This window comes from Equus quagga, chromosome 12 (assembly GCF_021613505.1).
Source record: "Equus quagga isolate Etosha38 chromosome 12, UCLA_HA_Equagga_1.0, whole genome shotgun sequence".
In the NCBI taxonomy this organism is placed as follows: domain Eukaryota; kingdom Metazoa; phylum Chordata; class Mammalia; order Perissodactyla; family Equidae; genus Equus; species Equus quagga.
In genome coordinates, this window is record NC_060278.1 from 86403756 (window position 1) to 86425450 (window position 21695).

Sequence of the window (21695 nt, forward strand, 5' to 3'; positions counted from 1 at the left end):
CATAGCATTATTGCAGGGAGTCACTGTATTTCCGTAAAGGGCTTACAATAGGGACTAGCTCAGAGAACCACCTAAGGGTTAAACAGGTGGGTGTGGACCGCCTCCCAGTCACCCTCCCCTCTACTTTCAAACTCAACTCAGTCTTACTCTTCCCCCTCCCCTCTGCCATTCTGGCTCCTTCTTCAATCCCTCCTCCACACAGCAGCCAGAGAGAGCTTTTAAAATATAAAACAGGACGTGTTATTCCTGCCTTAGGCTCACCAGTGAGTCCTTGACCCCTGAATAACTGCAAGACTGACCTTCTCTCCACTCTGGCCCTCACCTCAGGACTCCAGCCACACTGGCTTCTCAAAGGTCCTCTGCACCCTGCTCCCTCCTGCCCCAGGGCCTTTGCCTATACTTCCCTCTCTGCTCAGTTAACCCCTACTATCCTTGAGCTCTCAGTTCAAGCACCACCTCTTCCAAGAAGCCCTCCCGGATCTTCTCATTTGTGTGAGCCTCCTCCAGCAGACCCTGAGAGCCTCATGAGGGGGAGGGAACTTGTGTTTCCATTCCAAGAACCTGAAAGAACGGGACACGTCAGCCCGTTGCAATTATCTGTTGCATATTTACAAATGCCCAGAAACATCTGGAAGGAACATAGAAAACTGATCAGAGTGGCCTCCCTCGGGCTGGGGAAAGGAGAGGAGTTCACTCATTACTTTACTGGATCAGTTTTTTTTTTAGGTTAGACAAAAATTATAATGAACCCTACCTTTCTTGGGGCTGTGAGGCTCAAATGTAATGAATCCAAGCAGGGTCAAGGAGAAGGGAAGTAGAGATCCGGCATTTTCTTGGCAACCTTGACCTCCCCTACCCCCCAGATTTGCTCCCCGTTCACAGACCCAAAACCTGGCCCAAACACCATCAAAATATTTATTAAAACCAAAGCAGGAGAGAACAGAGCTGTTAGGAAGGCAAATCAAAGTGCAGATTGGAGGGTGGGGCAGAGCAAGAAGTGGGGTGGAGGGGGGCACTTCAAACGCCACAGGAGGAGCCCTGTGGTCTGGGCTGGGGGGAGGCCCTTCACCCACCCCTCTTGCCCACCCTGTCAGTGAAGGTCCCCCACTCACCTCTCCCATCTCACATCCATCCTGGGGGGCAGCTGGGGCCCTGCAGTGACCCCTGGGGAGGGACTACCCCCTCAATCCACCCATGGCTGTCAGTTGGTCAGTCTGTCTCCCTCCCTCACTTTCCCAATAAATAAACCGCTCAGGCCTCAGCTCCTTCAGAGTGGGGCAAAAAACAGCTCAGGGACCCCCGCCCTCGCTCAGGGGTACAGGGAGTTGGGGCATCAGCCCCACATCCCTCCTACCCTTTGCTGGTGCCCCAGGCTTGCCAAAGAGGCCTTGATAAATAAATAACGCTCCATTAAAGCTTCAATCAGAAAAACCTTTAAGACGACAGAAGTGCTCTCGCTGTCCTGCAAACAAGCAGGCCAAGGCCTCGCCACCCGGCCTGGTCAGCACGCAGGATTCTGGGGGCAGGTGGCCACCCTGGGCCTCGTGGGGCCCCTGGAGCAAGGAGACCAAAAGTGCAGTTAGAGCCCCCACCACGCGCACACATGGACTCATGCACACACACGTGGACACACTGGGGCGTGTTCTCAGTGCACGCGCAGATGTGTTCACCTTCATTCCCCGGCACATGCACACACACATGCTCACACACCACTCACCCCGTGTACACACATGATGGGTGTTGGGTGCATGCACATACACACCACAAACAGAATCCTTCCCTTCCTGGCTTGCTCAGCCTCCTGGCAGTAGCCAGACTCCAGAGCTAGAAGCTTCTGGAGACAGGGGAGAGGGGTATAAATTAAATGTTTCCAATTGGGCTGGGAGGACGGCCAGAGGCAGGGGCAGGGGCTCCAGGGCTGTAGAGACAGGATGGGCATCTCAGGAGGCCCTGGCCCCCCTCAGCCCCATCAGAAATCCAGGGGAGTGAGGTCCCCAAAGTCACAGTCGAAGAGGTCTCTGATGCCCTCACCCTCCTCAAGGCCAAAGTGGTAGTCAAGGGCCTCGTGGGGGGGGGACAGGCTGATGAACTCCTCAGGGAGGAGGCTGGAGAAGTCCTCCCGCACATGCTCCAGGAGCGAGTCAGCCGCCACCAGCGGGGACAGGCGGTCCTCGTCCACAGGGGCCCGCAGGCCGCCCATCCGGGAAAGCAGAGGTTCTGGGGAGACGGGGGAGCATCACAGGCCGGGGACGCCCCGGCAGGGAGGGCAGAGGGGGCTGTCATGCCTGCCCACCCACCTGGGAGAGGGGCCCCTGCCCTGCCCCTCCCACCCTTCACCTACCTTGCTCCAGGCTGAGCAGGGACTGGCTAGGATCCGTGGCAGGGGATGAGGAGGGAGATGATGGTGGTGGCACTGTGGTGGCAGGATCAGCTGCCCTGTCCTCCTCTCCAGAAGCTGTCCCTTGGGACAAGGTCTTCCCGGGGCTGATCCCGCCCGCGCTCTCCTCAGGGCACAGGAAAACGTCGATGGGGCCTTGTTTGCTCTTAAGGGAGATCTGAAAGGTCTGGGTGGAGGCAGCAGGCAGGGTAAAGTGAGGCTCAGCTGACCACCATCCCAGCCTAGCCTGTTCTGGCGGGGCCTGGAGTCCCAGGTCTCACCTCCGAGGAGTCCACGGCTTGAAGCTGGGTCTCAGGAGGCGCCTTGATCACCATGACCATCTGCTCTGCAGGGTCCGCGATGCTACGAAGGTCCTGGCAAGTCACATAGGCCAGGGTTGGTGGAGTCAAGGATCATATGACTTTTGACTTCTGGGGGCCACCCACCCCAAGAGCTCATAAGGCAGAGCCCACACTTGCCTAGTCATGGCTGTCCTCTCCATCCCCCACCCCAGGGCCTGGCACATAACTAGTGCTTGAGCCTATCTCATGCCCTTGAGCCTCAATTTCCACATCTGTACAATAAGACCATTCTACCCATTGAATCCCAAGGTAATGATGGCTGCCTTCAATAATTTCATGTAAATTACTTAACATAACTCAAGGTGTGGTGCTGAGGATTTATTCTGAGCCATGACCTCGCTGTCAATTAGTGGTTGTGTCCAAAATTTACAAACATAATTTGGGTATTCACTTAAAAAGAAAGCTTATTTTAAAATAAAGTTTCTACTTTTGCAAATGAAAAACAGACAAAAACTTGCATCTCTAACCTTGAAGCTACAACCATGTACTGAGTCACTGTACTAAATAATGTTCATTACTGCTGGCACCAGCTTTTCTTGTTCTAATTTGTGCAATTTCAGAATTGGATTATTTTCTCCTTTTACAGATGAAGCTGAGGCTCAGAAAGCTTAAGAAACTTGTCCAGTATCACACAGTGAGTAAACGCTGAGCCAGGACTAGCATCCAAAGCCAGAGCCCTCTCCTGGATCTAGGACCCAGGGTAGCCTCTCTGGTCCCACTTGGGTGAGGCACCCCCAACCGCTGCCCTCCAGGCAGTGCAAGGATATCGCTGGCTGTCAGTGTCCTCGGAAAGCAGGCGCAGCTGTGTGGTGCAGATGTGGATCAGGTGGTCCAGCTGCCGCTCACTCTCCTGCAGCTGCCGGAGGTCCTGGGTCAGTCCTTCAAGCCGCCCACCAATCCCTACTGCTGCATGGCTGCCTCTGTGGGGAAGCAGAGCGAGGGCTAGCAGCTCCTGACCCCTCTGCCCAGGAGCCCTGACCCTCGGCATCCAGTCTGCTGCTGCCTCTGTTCTGAGGCCCAGGCAAACCCTGGCCCCTCTGGGTCTGGCTCCTCAGCTAGGAAACAGCAGAGGGCTGACAGCTGGGCTGCAAGTCAGACAGGCCTGGGTTTAAAGTCAGGCCTGAATCTGTCTATAAACACCCACGTGGCCCTCGCAGGGGGCTGGATAAGTAAATGATGGCATAGACATGCCACAGAGTACTCCACAGTTGTATAAAAAGATGAGAATACATTAGATGTACAGACACCAAAGCACTTCTAAGACTTGTTGTCAAGTGAAAAGAAAAAAAGAATGATGCAGAATGGAATGATCTACCAAAAACTGAGAAGGTAAGATGTGTTCAAGAGAGGGGAGGAGGACGAGCAGGGAAAGAGGTGAGAAGGGAACAATAAAAGAATTTACAGGAATAAAAGAGTTGCGTTAGAGCAGCCCGGCAATGGCAAGAGAAGTCAGAATAGTGGTTACCTGGGGGTATGAGGGGTGGGCGACGACTGGAGAGGGACACAGAGAACTTTCTGGCATGCTGAAAATGTTCTTTATCTTGATCTGGATGATGGTTACCCAGGTGAACAAATATGTACAGCCACACTGAGGTGGATACGTAAGACCTGTGAACTCTCCTGCACCCATCACCTCGGGGAAGCCACCTCTCCTCTCTAAACCTGTATCCCCAGCTCTAAGATGGGGACGCAGGCAGCCACAGCATCACTATCAGCTTCTCCAGGCTGGCCCAGCCCTGGCCTCTGCCCACCCTCCCACTTGGCTGGTACCTACAGCCACTGTATGTGGTTCTTGGACTTCTTGGCAATGAGCTGGATGCCCTCGAGGACGTTGGTGATGTCGTAGATGCGCCGTTTCTGCACCTTCAGCACCTCTGCCGCCCAGTTCAGGTCGACAACACCATCAGCTGAACGGCTCAGCAGTTCCAGGAAACGTTTGGTAGTCAGATTCAGCGATGTTTCATAGCGTGACTTCTCCCCGGGGGATTTCACACCTGGGGGGGCCAGGCAAGGCAGGGTCCCTCAGCACCACCCTCACCCCCAGCTGGGCCAGCCTAGGGGTGGGGTGGGGCGATGGCTTCTTCCCCTTGGTGAGGCCAAGCAGGGAGGCCCTGTGGCGGCTGCCTGCCAACCACAGCATTCCTCTTCCGGCTGGGGAACTCCCTACCCCCCAGGGCCTGGGGAAGCCATGCCAGGCGGCCACTCCAGCTACCCCTTGGGGCCCCCAGAGGCCTGGCTCAGGCCCAGGCCTGACACGCCAGAGATTTAGTTTCCAAGCACGTTTGTCTGTCCACACCCCAACCTGGGCCTGGTCAGGGGGGCTGCCCCAGCCTGTGCTCCTTGGGTACCTTTTCCTGGGTGACGGCCTCTGCCCCGGGTTGGCCCGCTGCTCTCAGCCAGGTATTGATGGTCTGTTTCCAGGTCCAGCCTCCGCTTCACCTGCAGCAAAATAAATGGGAGGATGCCCAGTAACCAGGAGAGTGAGGCCACAAGAGACCCGGCTGAGGGCTTGGTGCTCCTGGGCCGCCCCAGCCTCAGTTTCTCTACCAGTATGCCTAAGTGTGTGAGTGAGGGGCAGATCCTAAGGGACACAATCCTACTGCAGGACAGAAGACTCAACTGGAAGTCCCAGTTCCACCCCTACCTCCCTGGGGGCCTGTGGTAGTTTGCCAATTTTTTGATACTCCTCCTTTCAAAAGATGGAGCCTAATTCTCCTCCCCTTAAGTATGGGCCAGATCCGGTAACTTGCTTCTAATGAACAGAATGTGGTGAAAGTGGTGGTGTGTCACTTCTGAGACTGAGTCCTCGAGACACTGGAGCTTCCTCCTTGTTCTCTATATTGGATCACTTTGGGGGGAGCTCGTCGCCATGTCATGCAGGCACTCAAGTGACCCAAAGGACAGGCCCAAGCAGCAAGGAACTGAGATCTCCTCCCAACAGGACCATGGGTGAGCTCAGAAGCAAATCCTCCAACCCCATTCACACCTGCTGTCAACTGGAGCCCGGGCCAACATTTTGGCAGCAACCTCAGAAGAAACTGAGCCAGAAGCACCCAGCTAAGTGCCCCCTGACTTCCTGACCTACAGAAACTGTGTGATAATACATGTTTGTTGTTTTAAGCCATTAGGATACAGGTCCCTTGGGCAAGTCGCCGACTCTCTCTGGTTTCTGACTATCTGTGAACAGGACAGCAACTGGTGCTCATCACGCGCTTTGCTTCCATTAGATCATCCCATCCTAGGGACTGGCGGCACAGCAATGGCCTCGCTTTACACATAAAGCAACTGAAGCCCAGAAAGGCCCAAGGTCACACGGCCAGGAAGTGGCAGAGCCAGCATCCCCGCCCAGGATGCCTTGTGATTTAGTTCACACACTCGAGGAAGATTGCCCTGGCAGTCTCATGGGCATCTCAAAAGCATCCTGATCAAAACCAGCCCCACCCCCTCAGCCCCGCCTACTGCCCTCCTCCTATCTAGTGGCCAAGAAATCCTGTCACCACAGCCACTACCACCTCCCACCTGGACCATTTGGCAGTCTCCCCACTGGTCCCCCTGCCTCCATCTGTCCCCTTCCACCTTAGTATCCTCATCTGCCACCACTTCTCCACATGAACTTCTGTTGAGACGTGTTTTTTCATAAACTTGTGCCTCTGAGCCTTAGCCCATGCTGGTCCCTCCCTGCCTCTGCCTCCCACCCTTTGCACCTACTCCTTCCACCCGTCTGGACAGACACCTTGCCTACCACTTAAGACATTCTGATCCTGCAACAGAGACTGTGCCTCTCCCTCTCAACTGCCTCGAACCCAACCTATTCCCACACTGTCTCTCACTACAAATTTCTGCAGATGTGTTTCACCCAGAAGCCAGGGAGCCCCTCAGAGGTGGGCACTGGGTCTCAATAACCTCTGCACACAGTGTCCAGCACAGGGCCTGGGCACCAACAAACGTTTGCTGCATGAACCTCCCCACGTGCTGGCAGACCTGGACACTCCCTCTCACACACACATTCATGGGCTCCCTGAGGGGACAGAAGAGCTAAGCTGGGTGCTTCCTCTGAATTGAGCACCATGCTAAGTAACTGCTTCACCAGCATTCATCACCAAACCCGCCAACCACCCTGCAGTGGGTGCCATGATGATCCTCGCTTCCCGAGGAGCCTGCACCTCAGAGAGGTCACACAGACTGAGAGGTGGAGCCCAGATCTGAACCAGAGTGGGGTGGCGCAGAGCCCAGTCCAGAAGCCAGATCCCCGCGAGCCCATCAGAATGTACCCCTCTCCAGCCCCGCCCAAGGACTTGTACCCTGGCATACTCCTGCCAACTGCACCCCTCGCCTCCTCCCTGTTCCCCAGGCCCTCGCCCACCGTGAAGGCAGGTCAATGCCACACGCTAAAACAAGGGCTCAGGCAGATGGCTGCCACGGCAAAGACCCCAGCAGGGGCCCTGAAAGGCAGGGATGAAGATACACAGAACACTGGTGAAAAAACCTGATGACTCAAAACACCCATCCACAGGAGGGGCCACAAAAACTGTGGTTCATCTAGCCCCGGGAGTACCAGCAGCTGTCAGGGACTGAGGCAGGTCAATGCAGAATCCTCTCCAAGACATAGTGACAAGAAAAACACTGTTATAGGGAAATGCATTTATATGATCCCTTTTTGGATTAAAAAACTCATGCAATCGTTTTTCTCTGATTCAGTTTCTGTTATCACAGAATCCATCTCAGAGATAACCTCTGTATGGGGGGGGGGGATGGGGGACTGATGCCTTGTCTGTAAAGTGTGAATGATGCACTCTTTGAATGTTGAAATAAAGGAAAAACTACAATTTTTAAAACTTTAGAAAAGGAAAGCTGTCATAACCACCCCAAAAAACAAAACAGAACAGGCTTAGGAAAAGAAAACAAGGAAAAATGGATGGGGCTGAGACCCCACCCCCTTCAACCTTCGTCTCTTAACTTTTTCTATAGTAAATGTGTACTACATTTAGTTTGTTTTTTAATAGCCATGACAACAGGGTAGAGGTGGAGAGGAAGGGCCAGAAGGAAGGGCTGAATTGCACAAAGCCTTGTATGCAGGAAGTGCTCAATGAATGCTCACTGGTGCAGAAGCTGACCCTGCAGCTTATTTCAAGGACTGCCCCAAATGCACGCCAGTGCAGAGGTCGGTGGAGGTCACAGCTCATACGGCCAGTGGCTACTCACAGGTACAAGAGTTGGGGGGTGTTGGAGGGCAAAAGCTAGGCCCCCACCCCTACCCACTGGCAGAAAATGCCCACTAGCCCCTAAGTACTGTGAAGGCAGAGGCTCCTTACTTGCCTCTGTGCCTAGTACTTCATGGGCACTCACAAAGTCAACAACTGTTGAATGAATGGAATGCTCAGGCCCAGTGAGGCTGCCCCTGACACCACTGGGGGTGGAGCAGAGGGCATGTCTCCTCAGCCCAGTCTCTGGCAGTTCCTCTGAGCCTGGAGCTCAGCTCCCTGAGGGCAGGACCCACAGCCCTGGGCCTGTAAGTACTTGTCAGACAGCTAAATGGAGGATACTTGTCCAGGGCCCCAAGCTGGTACCTGCAGGAATAGGCCATCAGGGTATAGGAGACAAGCCAGGTGACCCACTCCTGGTACAATCCCCCTCCCCCTCACTCAGTAGGAGGAAGGGCCCCTGAGCTTCCTTCAATCTCTATTAGCATCTATAGGAGGCAAGGCATCCTAGCAGTTAACTAGTTGGGAAGTTTGGACTGGTCCTACCACTCACTAGCTGAAGGACTAGGGAAGGTTCCAACATCTCCAGGCCTCAGTTTCTCTATCTGTAAAAGGGGAAGGTTGCCGAGAGGGTTAAATGAGTTAACTGGGTAAAGTGCTTGGCACAGAGCCTGACACACAAAACAGTCTCAAAACAATAGTGGCTGCTATTGTTATTATTATTAGCATCTTGGTGATTCCGGAAGGCAGCACTGGGCATGGGGCCAATGAGGTTGGGGGAGCCTTGTCTGGATGCCTCAGGGACCAGCTGCCACCCAGGCCCCCATCAGCAGTTGGGCAGCTTCCATCTCCCTGCGCAGGGCCCTGACTCACCCCTCCTACTTGCTCCAAGCCCCCTGCTGAGACCCCTCCTGCCTGCCCCACCTTCACCCACAGGCTGTGCCAGTCAAACTGGTCTCCACACCCTGTCCTGCAGCCCACAGGTCCGAGCTCCAGGCCTCCACTCCCTTCTCCCCCTGCAGTTCAGCTGCCTCTTCTGGGCCCCCTAGTCTGACCTGGTCTTGAGCCTCTTGCTGCTCAGGGAGCACTTTATCAAGGCATCTCCCAGAGGCCCAGCCTACCCAGTACTTCCACAGGGGCCCAGGGGTCTGCCTGCCTGATTAATGAGGCTCCATGGCAACCAGGCCCTGGGCGGGTGGAGGGTGGCAGATGGAAGGACAGGCAGAAGGAGGGGATCAGCAGCTGGCCCAGCCACCCCGCCCCTTCAGAGAAGGCCTCCCAGCCAGGAGGCCTGTCCCCAGAGGCCCAGAGGGCCAGGCCTGCACCTGGCAGTCAAGCGCTGAGGCAGGAAGGAGGGTCTCCTTAATGGCCCTTCAAAGGTCTAGCCCCAGGATGCCCCCCTTCACTTCCCCAAGCAACCGTGCCCACCACCCGGCCACAAGCTCTGGTCTGAAGCCAGCGGGCCTCAGTTCAAATCCCAGTCTCACCACTTTGAGCCCTGTGATGGGGGCAAGTCGCTTCCCCTCTCTGAGCCTCAGTTCAGATGGGTCACCGAGCTCAGAGCGTGGTTATGAGTTTTAGCTGGCTCGAAGTTCGCCAGAGGCCTGACAGGCAGTCAGCGCCAGGTGAATACACGTGGGCCATTATTATCTGAGTCTGACCCACGCGCGGCTCCAGTGAGGAAGCTGAGGCCCAGGGCGCAGAGAAGCAAACAAGGACTGGCCCGAGGTCACCCTGCACCCCGGGGCGGGGCCCGGAGGCCCAGCCCAGGCTCGGCACCGCCCAGCCCGGGAGCCTCAGCACCCCCTCCCCCGCCCCCGCTGCCTTCGGGCCAAACACCGCGCCCCGCCTGGGTCTGCGCGGGGGTCCTGGCAGCGCGCTTGGCCCAGAGTCCCGGGTGTCCGTACCGGCGGGCGGCCGAGCGCGGGGCGCGGCGCGCTGGGTGTGGGCCGGGGCGCCTGCGGCGTGGCGAAGAGCAGCAGGTCGGGGTCGCGGGGGCCGGCGGCGGGCGCGGCGGGGCCGGCTGGGGCCGGCGGGGCGCTGGCGTCCTGCGCGGTGGAGATGATGACGATCTGCGAGGAGTCGAGCAGCCGCAGCGCGCCGGCCCCGAGCAGGGCCTCCAGCGCCGGCGCGCACGGGCCGCCCGCGGGGGCCCCAGCTACGGCCATGGCGCTCACGGCCCGCGCGATCCGGGGGGCAGGCGGCGGCGGCGGCGCGGGCCCATGGCGGCAGGCCGCGGCGAGGGCTCGATCCTGCTCCGCCCCCGGCCGCCGCTGCCTGCAAAGTCCTGGCCACTTTTACGCGCCAAATCCTTTTTGCCGCGAAAGAGCCACGCGCCGCCGAGCGCAGCCACCATTGGCTGGCCGGGCCGTGACGGAGACGACGGCGACCGTGCCCATTGGCTGCAGCGCGCCGGACCGGCGGCGGGGGGCGGGACGGGGCGGCGGCGCGAGGCGGGGCGGCCAATTGCGGGACGGGGCGCGCGCAGGCTTTGTCGGGGCGGGGCCCTGGGCGGTCGCACTCCCCGCCCCCAGCCGCGAAGGCCTGGGCTCGAGGCGTGGTGGCCCCGCCCCCGCCCCGACACACCTCACCTGCTGATCCGTCTGGAGACCTTTGGGACTGAGCGTCACTTCTGCACCTCTCACCATCAGCAGACCCCACGTGACCCTCGGAGTTCCCCACCAAAGCCACCACCTGTAGCCCCAACACCCTCAGCCCAGATTTCTAGAAACCGCCCCTCTTTTCTAGGTTCTCAGGCCCACCTCCAAAGCCCCAGCTACATCTCCCATCCTCAATTTGCCCAGCCTCTGCCCTTTCCTTCCAAATCCTGCACCCGCCCTACCTTTGTCACCCAGAGCCCAAGTAGAAGGGGGATGCCAGGAGTGGTGGAGGGACGTCTGGCCTAATACAGTTTGGGATTTTCCTGCAAGACCCGTTTTAGCTGGAATCTCTTCCATAGCCCGTACACAGCTCCTGCTTGAACTCATTCATTCAACAAACTTGAGAGCCTGCTCTGTGTCCCGTTCTTGACTCCTGGCCCTCAGGAGCTCACAGTTTAGGGGAACAGAGAGGTAACAAATGTTTACTACACGATGAGGAATTTCCACCGTTAAACTAACTCCATGTTAGACCTCACAAAGGGAGGAGGTGAGGGTGCTGAGCATGAAAATGCATTTAATCCAGAGGCCCTGGGACCTCTCCATCAGCCATTTCTCATTGCTCAGGTCAGCTGATTTGACCAACATTGTCCTCTCCTCTGTGCCAGGCCTTGTGCCAGCACTGAGGGCAAAGATGTGAAATTGATAATTTCTACGAATTTGTGTCATCTTGTGGAGATGACCCACGTGAAAAAAAGTAGCTGAGACACAAACAAGAATCAAGTCCCTAGGCCCAGTATATACATCACCTCCTCCAGGGAGCCCCCCAGAGTCCTCCATTGCCCGATGCTGCCTCTGTTCCAGCACTGACCACACACTTGGTTTCTCCATCTACTTCCCCTACCAGACTGGGAGCTCCAGCAGGGCTTCTTCCCAACACTGGCCTGGCCCAGAGCAGGTACTGAGAAGGGTTAGGAAAGAAACCAGAGGCTCATGCCACAGGCCACCTAGAATGCAACAGGGAGCCCTGGTTGTCCGAGAGTAGTCCTTAGGGCCCTGGCTACAGAATCACCTGGGCTCTTGTTAACTCTGGGTGCACCCCAGCCCTGCCAATTAAGAATCCCCAAGTGCCCGGCAATCCACATTTTCACAAGCAACCCCCCCCACCTCATTCCAGGTAGTTTTTCTGTACTTTCCCATTTGAGAACAAAGTGGTATACCTGTATAACCAAAACATGTGGGACAGCCTCAAATTCCAGCCCCTCGAGGGTACTTCTCAGCTTCAGTTTCCTCATCTGTAAAATGGGCACATAGCCCTGGCCCCTTCCAGGGTGCCGCGAGGATGAAAAGCCTAAGGGATCTGAAGGTGTTTCATGAATTATGAGGTGGTTTAGGAAAGCAGTGGGAGTTTCCTAAGCAGTCTGTGAAATTACTTGCTGCAAATCCTAGACTGTGTCAACCCTGGAAGGGACCACTGAGACTATGCAAGCTTCTTGCTGCACAGATGGGAAAACTGAGGCCCATTCGGGGGTAGAGACCTGTGAAGCCAGCCAGTGATAGAATCAGGCCTATACTGGATTCCTATGCCTGGGGCCAGCCTGTCACTCTCTCCTCCCCAGTGAGAGAAGCTCCTATTGGAATGCTAGGTCTCATCTGAAATAACCAAGCCAGACCCTGACAGAGGGTGAGAGAAGCCAGCAACATCCCCCTTCCAGATGGAGATTCCTTCCTCCACATCTTCCGAAAGCATCTCAATAACAGTAACATTCACTTTTGTAAAGCCCTCTCATATCCAATAGTCACTCAACAAACACTTATTGAACACCTGCCATGCGCCAAGCACTGTACTGGTTGCTGGAAGACAGATACTGTTATTATTGCCCCATTTTATGATGAGGAAACTGAGTCCCAAAGGGCGTGAGCTTCCCTAACAGAGGAAAAGGCTATTATGCAGGCTTGGTGAAGCTAAAGCCAGGGGTTTTTCAGAGCCCTGCCCTCCCTGAAGTATTCAAGTCCACAGCCTCCCAGGTAGAAGCCGGTGCCCTCCTTCCCACAATCCCTCCTGCCCTGCTGCAGCAGAAAGGAGTGAAGACCAGAATTCCTGGTGTGAAATCAAGGAAGAGATAAGGGCCTTCTGTATCTATTAATACCCACTCAAAAGCAGCAAAGGCCTGAGAGATAGGGTCCCTTGGCCCCAAGCCTGGCAGATCCTGATAAGGCCATTTTCAACATCAACAGTTCTCTTGAGGCTGGGAAGCTTCCAAAACATCCACAATTACCAGGCAGCCACTTCCATTGATGATCTCCTTTCAACCTGATAATCCCATAAGTGAAGGTTGTTTATCCACATGGTGCAGGAGGAAGGAAGTGCAGCTCAAGGTCACAAAGCAGAACTGAGATGGGAACTTGGCCTGTTTCAAGGCAAAGCCCAGGAGGGCCTGCCCTCATACCCCGTCATCCTCCGTAAATACCCCAAGAGCCAGGCTTGGGGCTGTCAAGATTATGTGTGGTTTCCCAAAGGTACTAGGGTGGAGAGTGGCTTACCGTCATCACCACCTCCACCAACCCCTTACCCTAGAGGAATCCAGGGGCTGGAAGCTCCTGGGCCCGTGATCCTGGGCCTGGAGACGCTTTTCCCTCGATTCTTGCCAAGAGGCAGGATGGTGTAGAAGTGATAACATGAGCTTCTAAATCAAGTGGATGTCAACAGGAACCTTGGTCTGTGTGACGTGGACAAGTCAATTCACTTGCTTGAATGAGCCTCACTCATTCAAACCACAGATATTTACTAACCACCTACTACGTGTCAGCATTGTGCCAGGTGCTGGGGAGATGGCTGAAAGCAAAACAGACCCAGCTCTGATACCTGGAGATCACAGTCCAGTAGGAGAGTCAGAATTATTTCTACGTACCTGCACAATACGCTAATTAAGAAGTTTGACAAATGACACAAATAATTCAAAGGTATTTATTCCACACACACCACCTCCCTAAACATACATTCTTAGCTTGAAAAAAAAAAGTCCCCAAACATGAACATCCCATTATTATAAGGAGTGCCTAACTGGGAGAAATGATTCTGTGGTGACTTAATTTGATTAAGGGGCACAGAGAAAGCCATTGTTGAGTTCTGGCAGAGGGAGGTGGGGAGTCTGATGTCTGCAACATCATGGTTGTCTCGAATGATCCCTCGTTGCTACACTGAATTCTCCCTTTGACTGACGGTTTACAGTCCCTGGAGACGTTCTGTCGCCATGCCAGTTCCGGCTGTGTCTGAACACAGCCCTCCCTCCCCATCTGCGGCTAATGCAGGGGCAAGCCTTGGAAGTCAGGCAGACCCCAACTATGTGGCTTGGCTAGACGACCTTGAGGAAGTGATGTACCCTCTAGAAGGGCTTTGCTTGCCCCATCCACAGAACGAGGGGCAAAGGCTGCTTTACAGGATAGATGTCAGGGTTAATTGAGAAAACAGGACCAGCAGAGTTCTCAAACTGGCTCACAGGTCTGATTTAATTTGCCTAGAGTATTTTTTCTGAATTACGAATTCGTTACAAATTTTTTTAATTGGGAAATACTATATAAAAATTCAAATATTACTGTTTCTTTTAAAACTAATATCTGGCAATACTAGCCAGGCCATCATGGTGCTAAGCAGTTGCTGTCCCCCATTTAGCCAGAGCCTTGACCCTCCAGGCCATCAGAGTCCCTGCCTGGCTTGCCTCCCTCAGTGACCTTACTTGCCCTGCCACTCCAGGTTTCTGAGTCTGCAGTCCCTGATGCCTGTGCCTGGCACAGAGTAAGCAGCCAATAAATTTTAACTACTATTAGTGCTATCATTACTGCCAAGGAACTGACCGGCACCAGCACAGCTCCTTGGCTTTGCAGGTAAGTAAAGAGAAGACATGGACATGGGAGAGAAGGAAAAGTGGCCTTTCATGGTAAAACAGGAGACATGGGGCTTAGTGCCAGCCAATAGCTGCCTGGCTGTGTGACCTTGGCCAAATCCTTGGCCATCAGTTGGTCCATTTGTCCAGTTGGGTGTCGGCCAGAGGGTCCAAGGTGCAATGTAAGTGGACAGGTCTCAGGTCGATAAGGGAGCCTCCCTTCCCCCAAACCCCTGTTATTCCCTGAGTCATGCGCTGGGGAACCTCTCTCCTTGCCAGTGCCACTTCCTTTCTCTGCATCACCTCAGACCCTGAGGATGGATTATGCTTTTCCAGGGAGAGGGGGAAAAACCAGACATAGGGGCCATGCCTACCCTGCCCAGGGCCACAGTGAGGGGGTAGGGAGCCCTTAGAGCAGAGGGGCTCTGTTTTGTCATCTGTAAAATGGGGATGATAATAATAATAGTGTTTACCCGATAGGGTTGTTGGGACATTAAATGAGTTACTAAAGTGCTGAGGACAGTACCTGGCACATAGAGAGTACTGGATAAATGTCAGCTGTTATTAAGAATGAAGGATGGATCACTGAAGCCGCTTGCCTACTTCTCCTCTCAGTTTTTCCAAAGAGGAAAGAAAAACTGTTCCCGTCAGGCTGCAGAACAGGAGAGTTTTCACACAGCAATCCCTGCCCTGCCTCCCAAACCCTATCAGGCACAGGTGGACACAGAGGCAAGAGAAAAATACGTGTGGAGGGCACCGAAGTGTGTAGAGGAGACAATCCCACATTCCACTGATTCTAAGACTTCGTTTTTCCTATTTAACATCTCTGAAATTGAGGAGCATCTTACAACCGATGGCACGTCCATTTTTAGGCAGGAGCTCTTTTCTTTCTTAGGGGCTCAAAATAATGTTGTGCGTCCTCTTTGATGGTGTCTGAGAAGTAATGAGATACGGTGGACAGCAAGTGCCCGGCACGGTGCCTGCCATGTCATAAACCCTCAGATTATTCTTATCACCTTCAGCATCTCCAGCATATTCGAGATTAGCCACGGGGTAGCAAGCAACTTTTCTTTCTTTTTCTGTTTTTCTCGCTGATGCTGACCTGCATTTGGTCCCCATTTTGACAGGCACATGGCAAATGCGGGCAGGGAGGGGAGCAGGGAGGGCTCAGGAGAGAAAGACTTTTTATAATATATTAAGATATTCAGAGAGGAGGAGCCAGAGAGCTTTTATTTTTAATAAGAAAAAAAAAATCCCTGCTGGAAGCCAGAGTTATATATATGCCAAACAGGCCAGGAAACCCAGCAGGCCTCCGGGAGCTGGCAATGAACCGAAACAGGGGCATTGTGTCCAGGCCACTGGCTGGCTGAGGGGGCATTGTTAGGGCCTGGCCCTGTCTGGGAAGAGGGGGGTGGAGGGGGCAGGCGGAGTGTGTTCCCATGACTCCCTGGGGAGTAACGACAATCGGGGCCAGCTGGGAAGCCCGCATGCCAGGGGCCCTGTGGGCGGGTGGCTGGCCCTGGAGGGGCCATGGAGGGCTGAAGGGGGCTGAGGAGGCGAGCAGGGGCAAGGTCAGGGCCTGTTTCCCAGTTGGGCGGGGGGCAAGGCCTAAGGAGGGGAAACATGGGGGTCATTTGCTGCCCCTCTTCCTCACTTCCACCTCCAAAACCCTGGGCCACTGAGTTTATCTCCAAATTACACCCCAGATCTGCCCACTTCTTTCCACCTCGCAGCCCCACCCTGGTCCAGGCCACCATGGGTCTCTCATCTGGCCCCTACGCTCTATTCTCCACACACAGCTAGAAGGCTCTCTCCAAAATGCAAATCACAGCATCACCTCCCCTGCTTAAACCTGCCAAAGGCTGCCAGTCACACTTAGAAGAAAACCCAACCCCCTTACTCTGGCCCACAAAGCCTGCCTGATGGGCCCAGCCAGCCTCTTGGACTCTACCTCCAAGGCTCCAATGCGCCCCCACCCTGCACGCTCTCTGTCCCAGCCATGCTGGCCTCCTGCCAGGCCCTAGAATGCTTTCAGCTCGTTCCTTCCTCAGGGCCTGTGCACTTGGCAGATCCTATACCGGGAACCCCCTTCCTCTACACCTTTGCATGGCTCTCTCCTCCATCATTCAGGTCCCAGAGCAAACACTACCTCCTCAGAGAGGACTTCCCTGGAAAACAGAAGCTCTTGTTCTCCTATTCCAACTCATTCTATTACGCTGCCCTGTACCACTGACTTCACAGCGCTGACCGCCCTCTGAAATTAGCGCATTTGTGTATTCATTTGTCAGTCTCCCCTCCCTAGACTGTAAGCCCCAGGTGGGCAAGAACTGGCTTCGTTCTTTGCTGAATCCTAGCCGCCAATATCACCAGGTACTTAGTAAGGACTCAGTCAACATTAGCCATTATTTTTATTATTCCCGTGCTCAGGGCTTGGTAAACAATGTCAGCGGCCATGAGGTGGGGCCAGGAAGGTCACTCTCAAGCAGGGGCTCTGAATCTGCAATCCATGAACCCAGATTCCATGAACTTGGACAGGAAAAAAATCTCAACTCTATTTTCACTGGCCTCTAACTGAAATGTAACATTTCCTTCAATTCTGAATGTAGGCAACACACCAGAGGCCTATGGCGGCACCTGGGACTGTAGAAAGACAAACTGCCAACAGCAATCACAGCTATTGCCATGTCACAGGTGCTGCAGGGACCTTGAGTTTATGTTTAGGCACCTGTGAAATTGTGGTAGTTTTGGATCTGCCAATAGATCTTGTTATTTAATGTGTTAAAAAAATCTATTACTAAATCACAAGTTTTAAAAATTTTTTGAGGGGCCAGCCCTGCGGCCGAGTGGTTAAGTTCGTGAGCTCCGCTTCGGTGGCCCGGGGTTTCACTAGTTCAGACCCTGGGCGCGGACATGGCACCGCTCATCAGGCCACGCTGAGGTGGCGTCCCACATGCCACAACTAGAAGGACCAACAACCAAAATATACAACTATGTACTGGGGGGATTTGGGGAGAAAAACCAGAAAATATAAAAAAGAAGATTGGCAACGGTTGTTAGCTCAGGTGCCAATCTTAAAAAATTTTTTTTTGATAATTATTTCCATATTCAATATAATTGTTGTCTTTTGTAGTCCTGTGTATTTTATTTTATGGGTTTTAAAAACAGCATTCTGAGAAGGGTCCATAGTCCTCACCAGATGCCAAAAGGGTTCCTGATGCATACAAAAAAAACCACACCCTCCAAAGGAGTGTCTTAAAAGAGCTGATGTGGTCTGGCCCTGATCCTTCTCTCAGCTGACGTCCAGCCCAGGAAGAGAGGTTGAAGGGAGAAGCCCAGAAGAGCAGTGAGAACAAGGTTTCAGAGAGAGAGACCCCATGACCTGAATTTCAGTTCTGCCTGGTCCTGTCCTGTTTATGAAATCATGGCATCTACAGCAGCTCTGAGCACAGAGACCAAGCACAGAAAGCAGAGCCCTCTGTTAGGAAGCCTTCTCTCAAAAGTCCTCAGAAGAGAGCCCAGCTTTCCCTCTGTCCTCTGCCTGGCCCGTGTGGCCTCCAGTTCACCAGAGTGAGTCCTGCAGGAGACCCTCTAGTTAAAAATTAAAACCCTCTCACCCAAAATACTCTTCAAAGCTGAGGTAAGACACACTTTCTCCCTATGAATCTGGAACAAGACAAGGAAAGAAAAAAATATATTTCTTTTTAAAATACTCTCTAATTCATCAAAGAAAGCAACCCTGAAGTCGAAGATTGTGGTGAGGATGTGGGGTTCGCGCCGGGAGGTGGAGCACAGCACAATGTTCTGGTTTAGGAGGGTGGCACATTCAAAGCCTGATTCTTATAAACCCCAAATGCACTCACGGCAGTGGGAGAAGGGACAACGGGGAAAGGAATGCCATCTCCAGGACACTTTCTGGAGCCTGTGATGTGGAAGGCGGGAGCAGCGAGCATCACAGGAGGCGGTTTCTTGGCATCCCAGCCTGTGAATCATCGCTCTCACATGGGTTCACCGAACAATCTCTAATTTGGGAGCAGAGCAGCAGGAGGGCCCCAAATTAACTTGGGTTTTGTCCTTCCCCTTTCACTTGGAGTTCCATGGGCCTGAATGTTGGGCGCCATCTACAGTAAGGCTCAAGACAGCTAGGGTGGTCCATTTTCACCTGGATCACAGTAAGGACCTGCCTGAGATATTGAGGGTAGGGGCTTGGCGGAGAAGTTGGGGGGGAAGCAGCTCAAAGAAAGGACTCACTTTCATACCAGATTATTGATCAAAGAGAAACCAAACATGCAGAGGACAAGGAGGAAATGTCAAAGAGCTGTTGAAATGACAGTGCAATGCAAAAGTTACTTACAAGACATGACAGGTGGCTGTGCAGACAGTCTCAGGAAGGCTGTACTAGAAAGTGCCAGCACTGAGGGCCCCTGGCAAGGGAAGGGGCTTAGGGGTGGAGCTCGGGTGTAGGAGGGGACCTGACTTTTCCCTGTTATGCACCTTTTGTACCATTTAAGTTTTGTACTATGTGTAAGTCTTATTGATGAAAAATTATTTTTTTATAGTCTTGCATGTCAGACTTCATAGGAATATAGCAGGTGCTTACTAAACACATGTTAAACCACTGTGCTGCTTCAGGAACTAGCATTTACGGAGTGCTAACTGTGTGCCAAGGGCCCTTTGGCAATCTCTGTTTTACAGATCTTTGGAAGTGGAAGCTCAGCTAGGAGGGAGCCGAGTGGGGACTCCCCCCAGGTCTGCTGGAAGCCAGAGCTCTGCTCCCCGGCAAGGACCACACTGCCTTCCTCCCTGGAGTGAGCAGTTGGAGGCACCAGATGCTCTGGCAGGATCCAGAGCGATGCCATCTGTGAGGGAAACCTATTCTTAGAGAGCAGAGACAGTCGGTGGTGGAGCCAGCCAAACTCCAGCGGCAGTGGGGGGACGTCGGGAGGGGTGGCAGCCAAGGCTTTACCTTCAGCTGGGGGGTAGGACAGGCTAAAAGCAGGGCATGATATTGTGATTTATAAGAAATATATATTTGGCCATCCAGATGACCAAAATATATTTCTCATATACACCTGGTCTTCGTTCACAGTTCCTGGCTCACAGCTCCCAAAACCCTTGAAATTTCTTGTTTATGTTAACAAAGGTGACTTTTGGACCCCACCCAGGGTGGGGGCTGGTTGGCAGGAGAAGCAGCCATGTGATCAGAGGACTGGAACTTTCAGTCCCACCCCAGGTCCTCCAGGGAGTGGGGAGGGGCTTGAGGTTGATCAATTGCCAAAGACCAATGACTTAGTCAATCATGACTACTTAAAAAGCCTCCAAAAAACCCCAAAAGGGCAGCTCATCACCCTTTTTCAGAGAGCTTCCACATGCCACCGTGCCTGTCCCCAAGGTCCACGAGGACAGAGGCTCCTTTGTTTGGGATCTCGCCCTATATATCTCTTCATCTAGCTGTTGATCTGTTTCTTTTAGTATCCTTTGTAATAAATCGGTAATCTAATGAGTAAACAGGTTTTCTTGAGTTCTGTGAGCCGTTCTACCAAATCAATAGAACCTGAGGAGGCGGTTGTGGGAAACCCTGGTTCGTAGCCGATTGATCAGAAGCACAGGTAACCATCTGGGCTTGTGACCGGCCTCTGAGTGGAGGGCAGTCTCTTGTGGGACCGAGCCCGTTCCCTGTGGAGTCTGATTCTATCTCTGGGTAGAGAGAGTCAGAATTGAGTTGAATTCTCGGATACCCTGCTGGCGTCCGAGGACAGCTTCTGGGTGTGGGGAAGCCTCCACACACACACAGACGCTGGAATCGGGTCCAGGAACCCTCTGCACAGGCGTACTCAGTTCTCAGGGCCACGCTCCCTTCTGTTTGGACATTATGTTAGAAGTAACAGCAAACTTTGAGTGCTTACTTTATATGAGTCGTATCATTTAATTCTCCAGACCACCCTATGAGGTGTGTGCTATTAGCATGCCTGTTTTACAGATGACAAAACAGAGGCACAGAATGGTTAAGTCACTTGCCCAAGGAAACAGCGGGGCCAGAGCTGAGCCCAGGCACGCTGGCCCCAAAGCCTACATCCCTAACCACCATGTTGTACTACCTCTCAACCTGCTGCACCAGAGGCCAATTTTAGTTTGGGTTCCCCCGAAAGCAGACCCAAGACAAGGATCTGAGTGCAAGTGGTTTATATGGGAAGTGGTCCCAGCAAGCAATGGTAGGGGCATGAGGAAGGAAGACAGGGAAGGGGGTGTTATCAAGCAAGTGTCCACCATGGGCAACTGCATCTCAGTCCTGCTGGGCGCTCTGGAAGCCAGTGTGCAGCACGTGCCTCAGTTATCCCACCCAGCGTGGGCGGGGGGGTTCATCAGTCACTGGTTGAGGGCTGCTCCTGGGATGTGTCAATCCTCTGGCCTTGCAGGTCTGCCATAGGGGGGTGAAGAAGGTGCCCTCAGGCAGAAAAACACAGGAGTGGCAGCTGGAAAAGTTGGCTTGTGCACTGAAGCAGTAAGTTAGAAAGGGACGTGGGCAAGCCACCCCCAGCATCTGCTTATAAAACCCACTTGCTAATGGCCACCCTCTCCCCTCCCCATAACCTCAGGATCTCATTCAGCCTCCACAGAGAGAACTAAGTAACCTTCAAGGTCACCTTCTCCAAGCTTGCAGTACAACATTGTGGCTGAGAACACAGCTCTTAGAACCAGACCTATTCCCGCCTCGATTACCTATCAGCTCTGTGACTCAGCTTCCTTATTTGTCACACGGGATAATGGTTGGCCTCACATCATTCCCTACTACCTTGTTACTCAAGGTGCGGCTCAGACCAGCAGCAGCAGAATCTGGGAGCCTGTGAGGAATGCAGAATCTCAGGCCCCACCCCAAACCCACCAAATCAGAACCTGCATTTAATAAGATCTCCAGTGACTCATGCACATTTCTACTAGGAAGTTCTAAAATATAAACAGAGACTGAAGTATTCCTACTAGACCAAGGGTCTCAAATTGGTGGTCCATGGACCAAATCTCCTGGAGATTTGTTTGATTTGTCCAGCGTGGTGGTTTTAAAAAATCAGTCTGGCACACAAGCCTCCAGTACACCACATCCCATCACGCTTGCATAGCACCCAGAACTTTATTATTTATGCCACTTGCCAGACCTCTGAAGGCACTGAGTTTGCAACCCCTCCAGAACAGAACCTATAACTAGCTAACATTTGCATAGCATAGCTTAGGTTTCTTTTTTTTTTCCTGAGGAAGATTAGCCCTGAGCTAACTACTGCCAA

The 21695-nt window shown here is 53.5% G+C and overlaps 1 protein-coding gene across 1 annotated transcript; it reads right to left on the reverse strand.

Annotated features, from left to right (window-relative positions):
• Positions 1–182: 182 nt before the first annotated feature.
• Positions 183–10206, reverse strand: E2F1 (E2F transcription factor 1). The gene is made up of 7 exons (XM_046678142.1): positions 9848–10206; positions 5088–5178; positions 4514–4733; positions 3507–3659; positions 2659–2773; positions 2342–2564; positions 183–2217 (listed from the first exon to the last, which is right to left on the reverse strand). The coding sequence occupies exons 1-7, from the start codon at positions 10106–10108 to the stop codon at positions 1970–1972; spliced, it is 1311 nt and encodes a 436-aa protein (XP_046534098.1). The 5' UTR covers positions 10109–10206; the 3' UTR covers positions 183–1969.
• Between the last annotated feature and the right edge of the window lie 11489 nt (positions 10207–21695).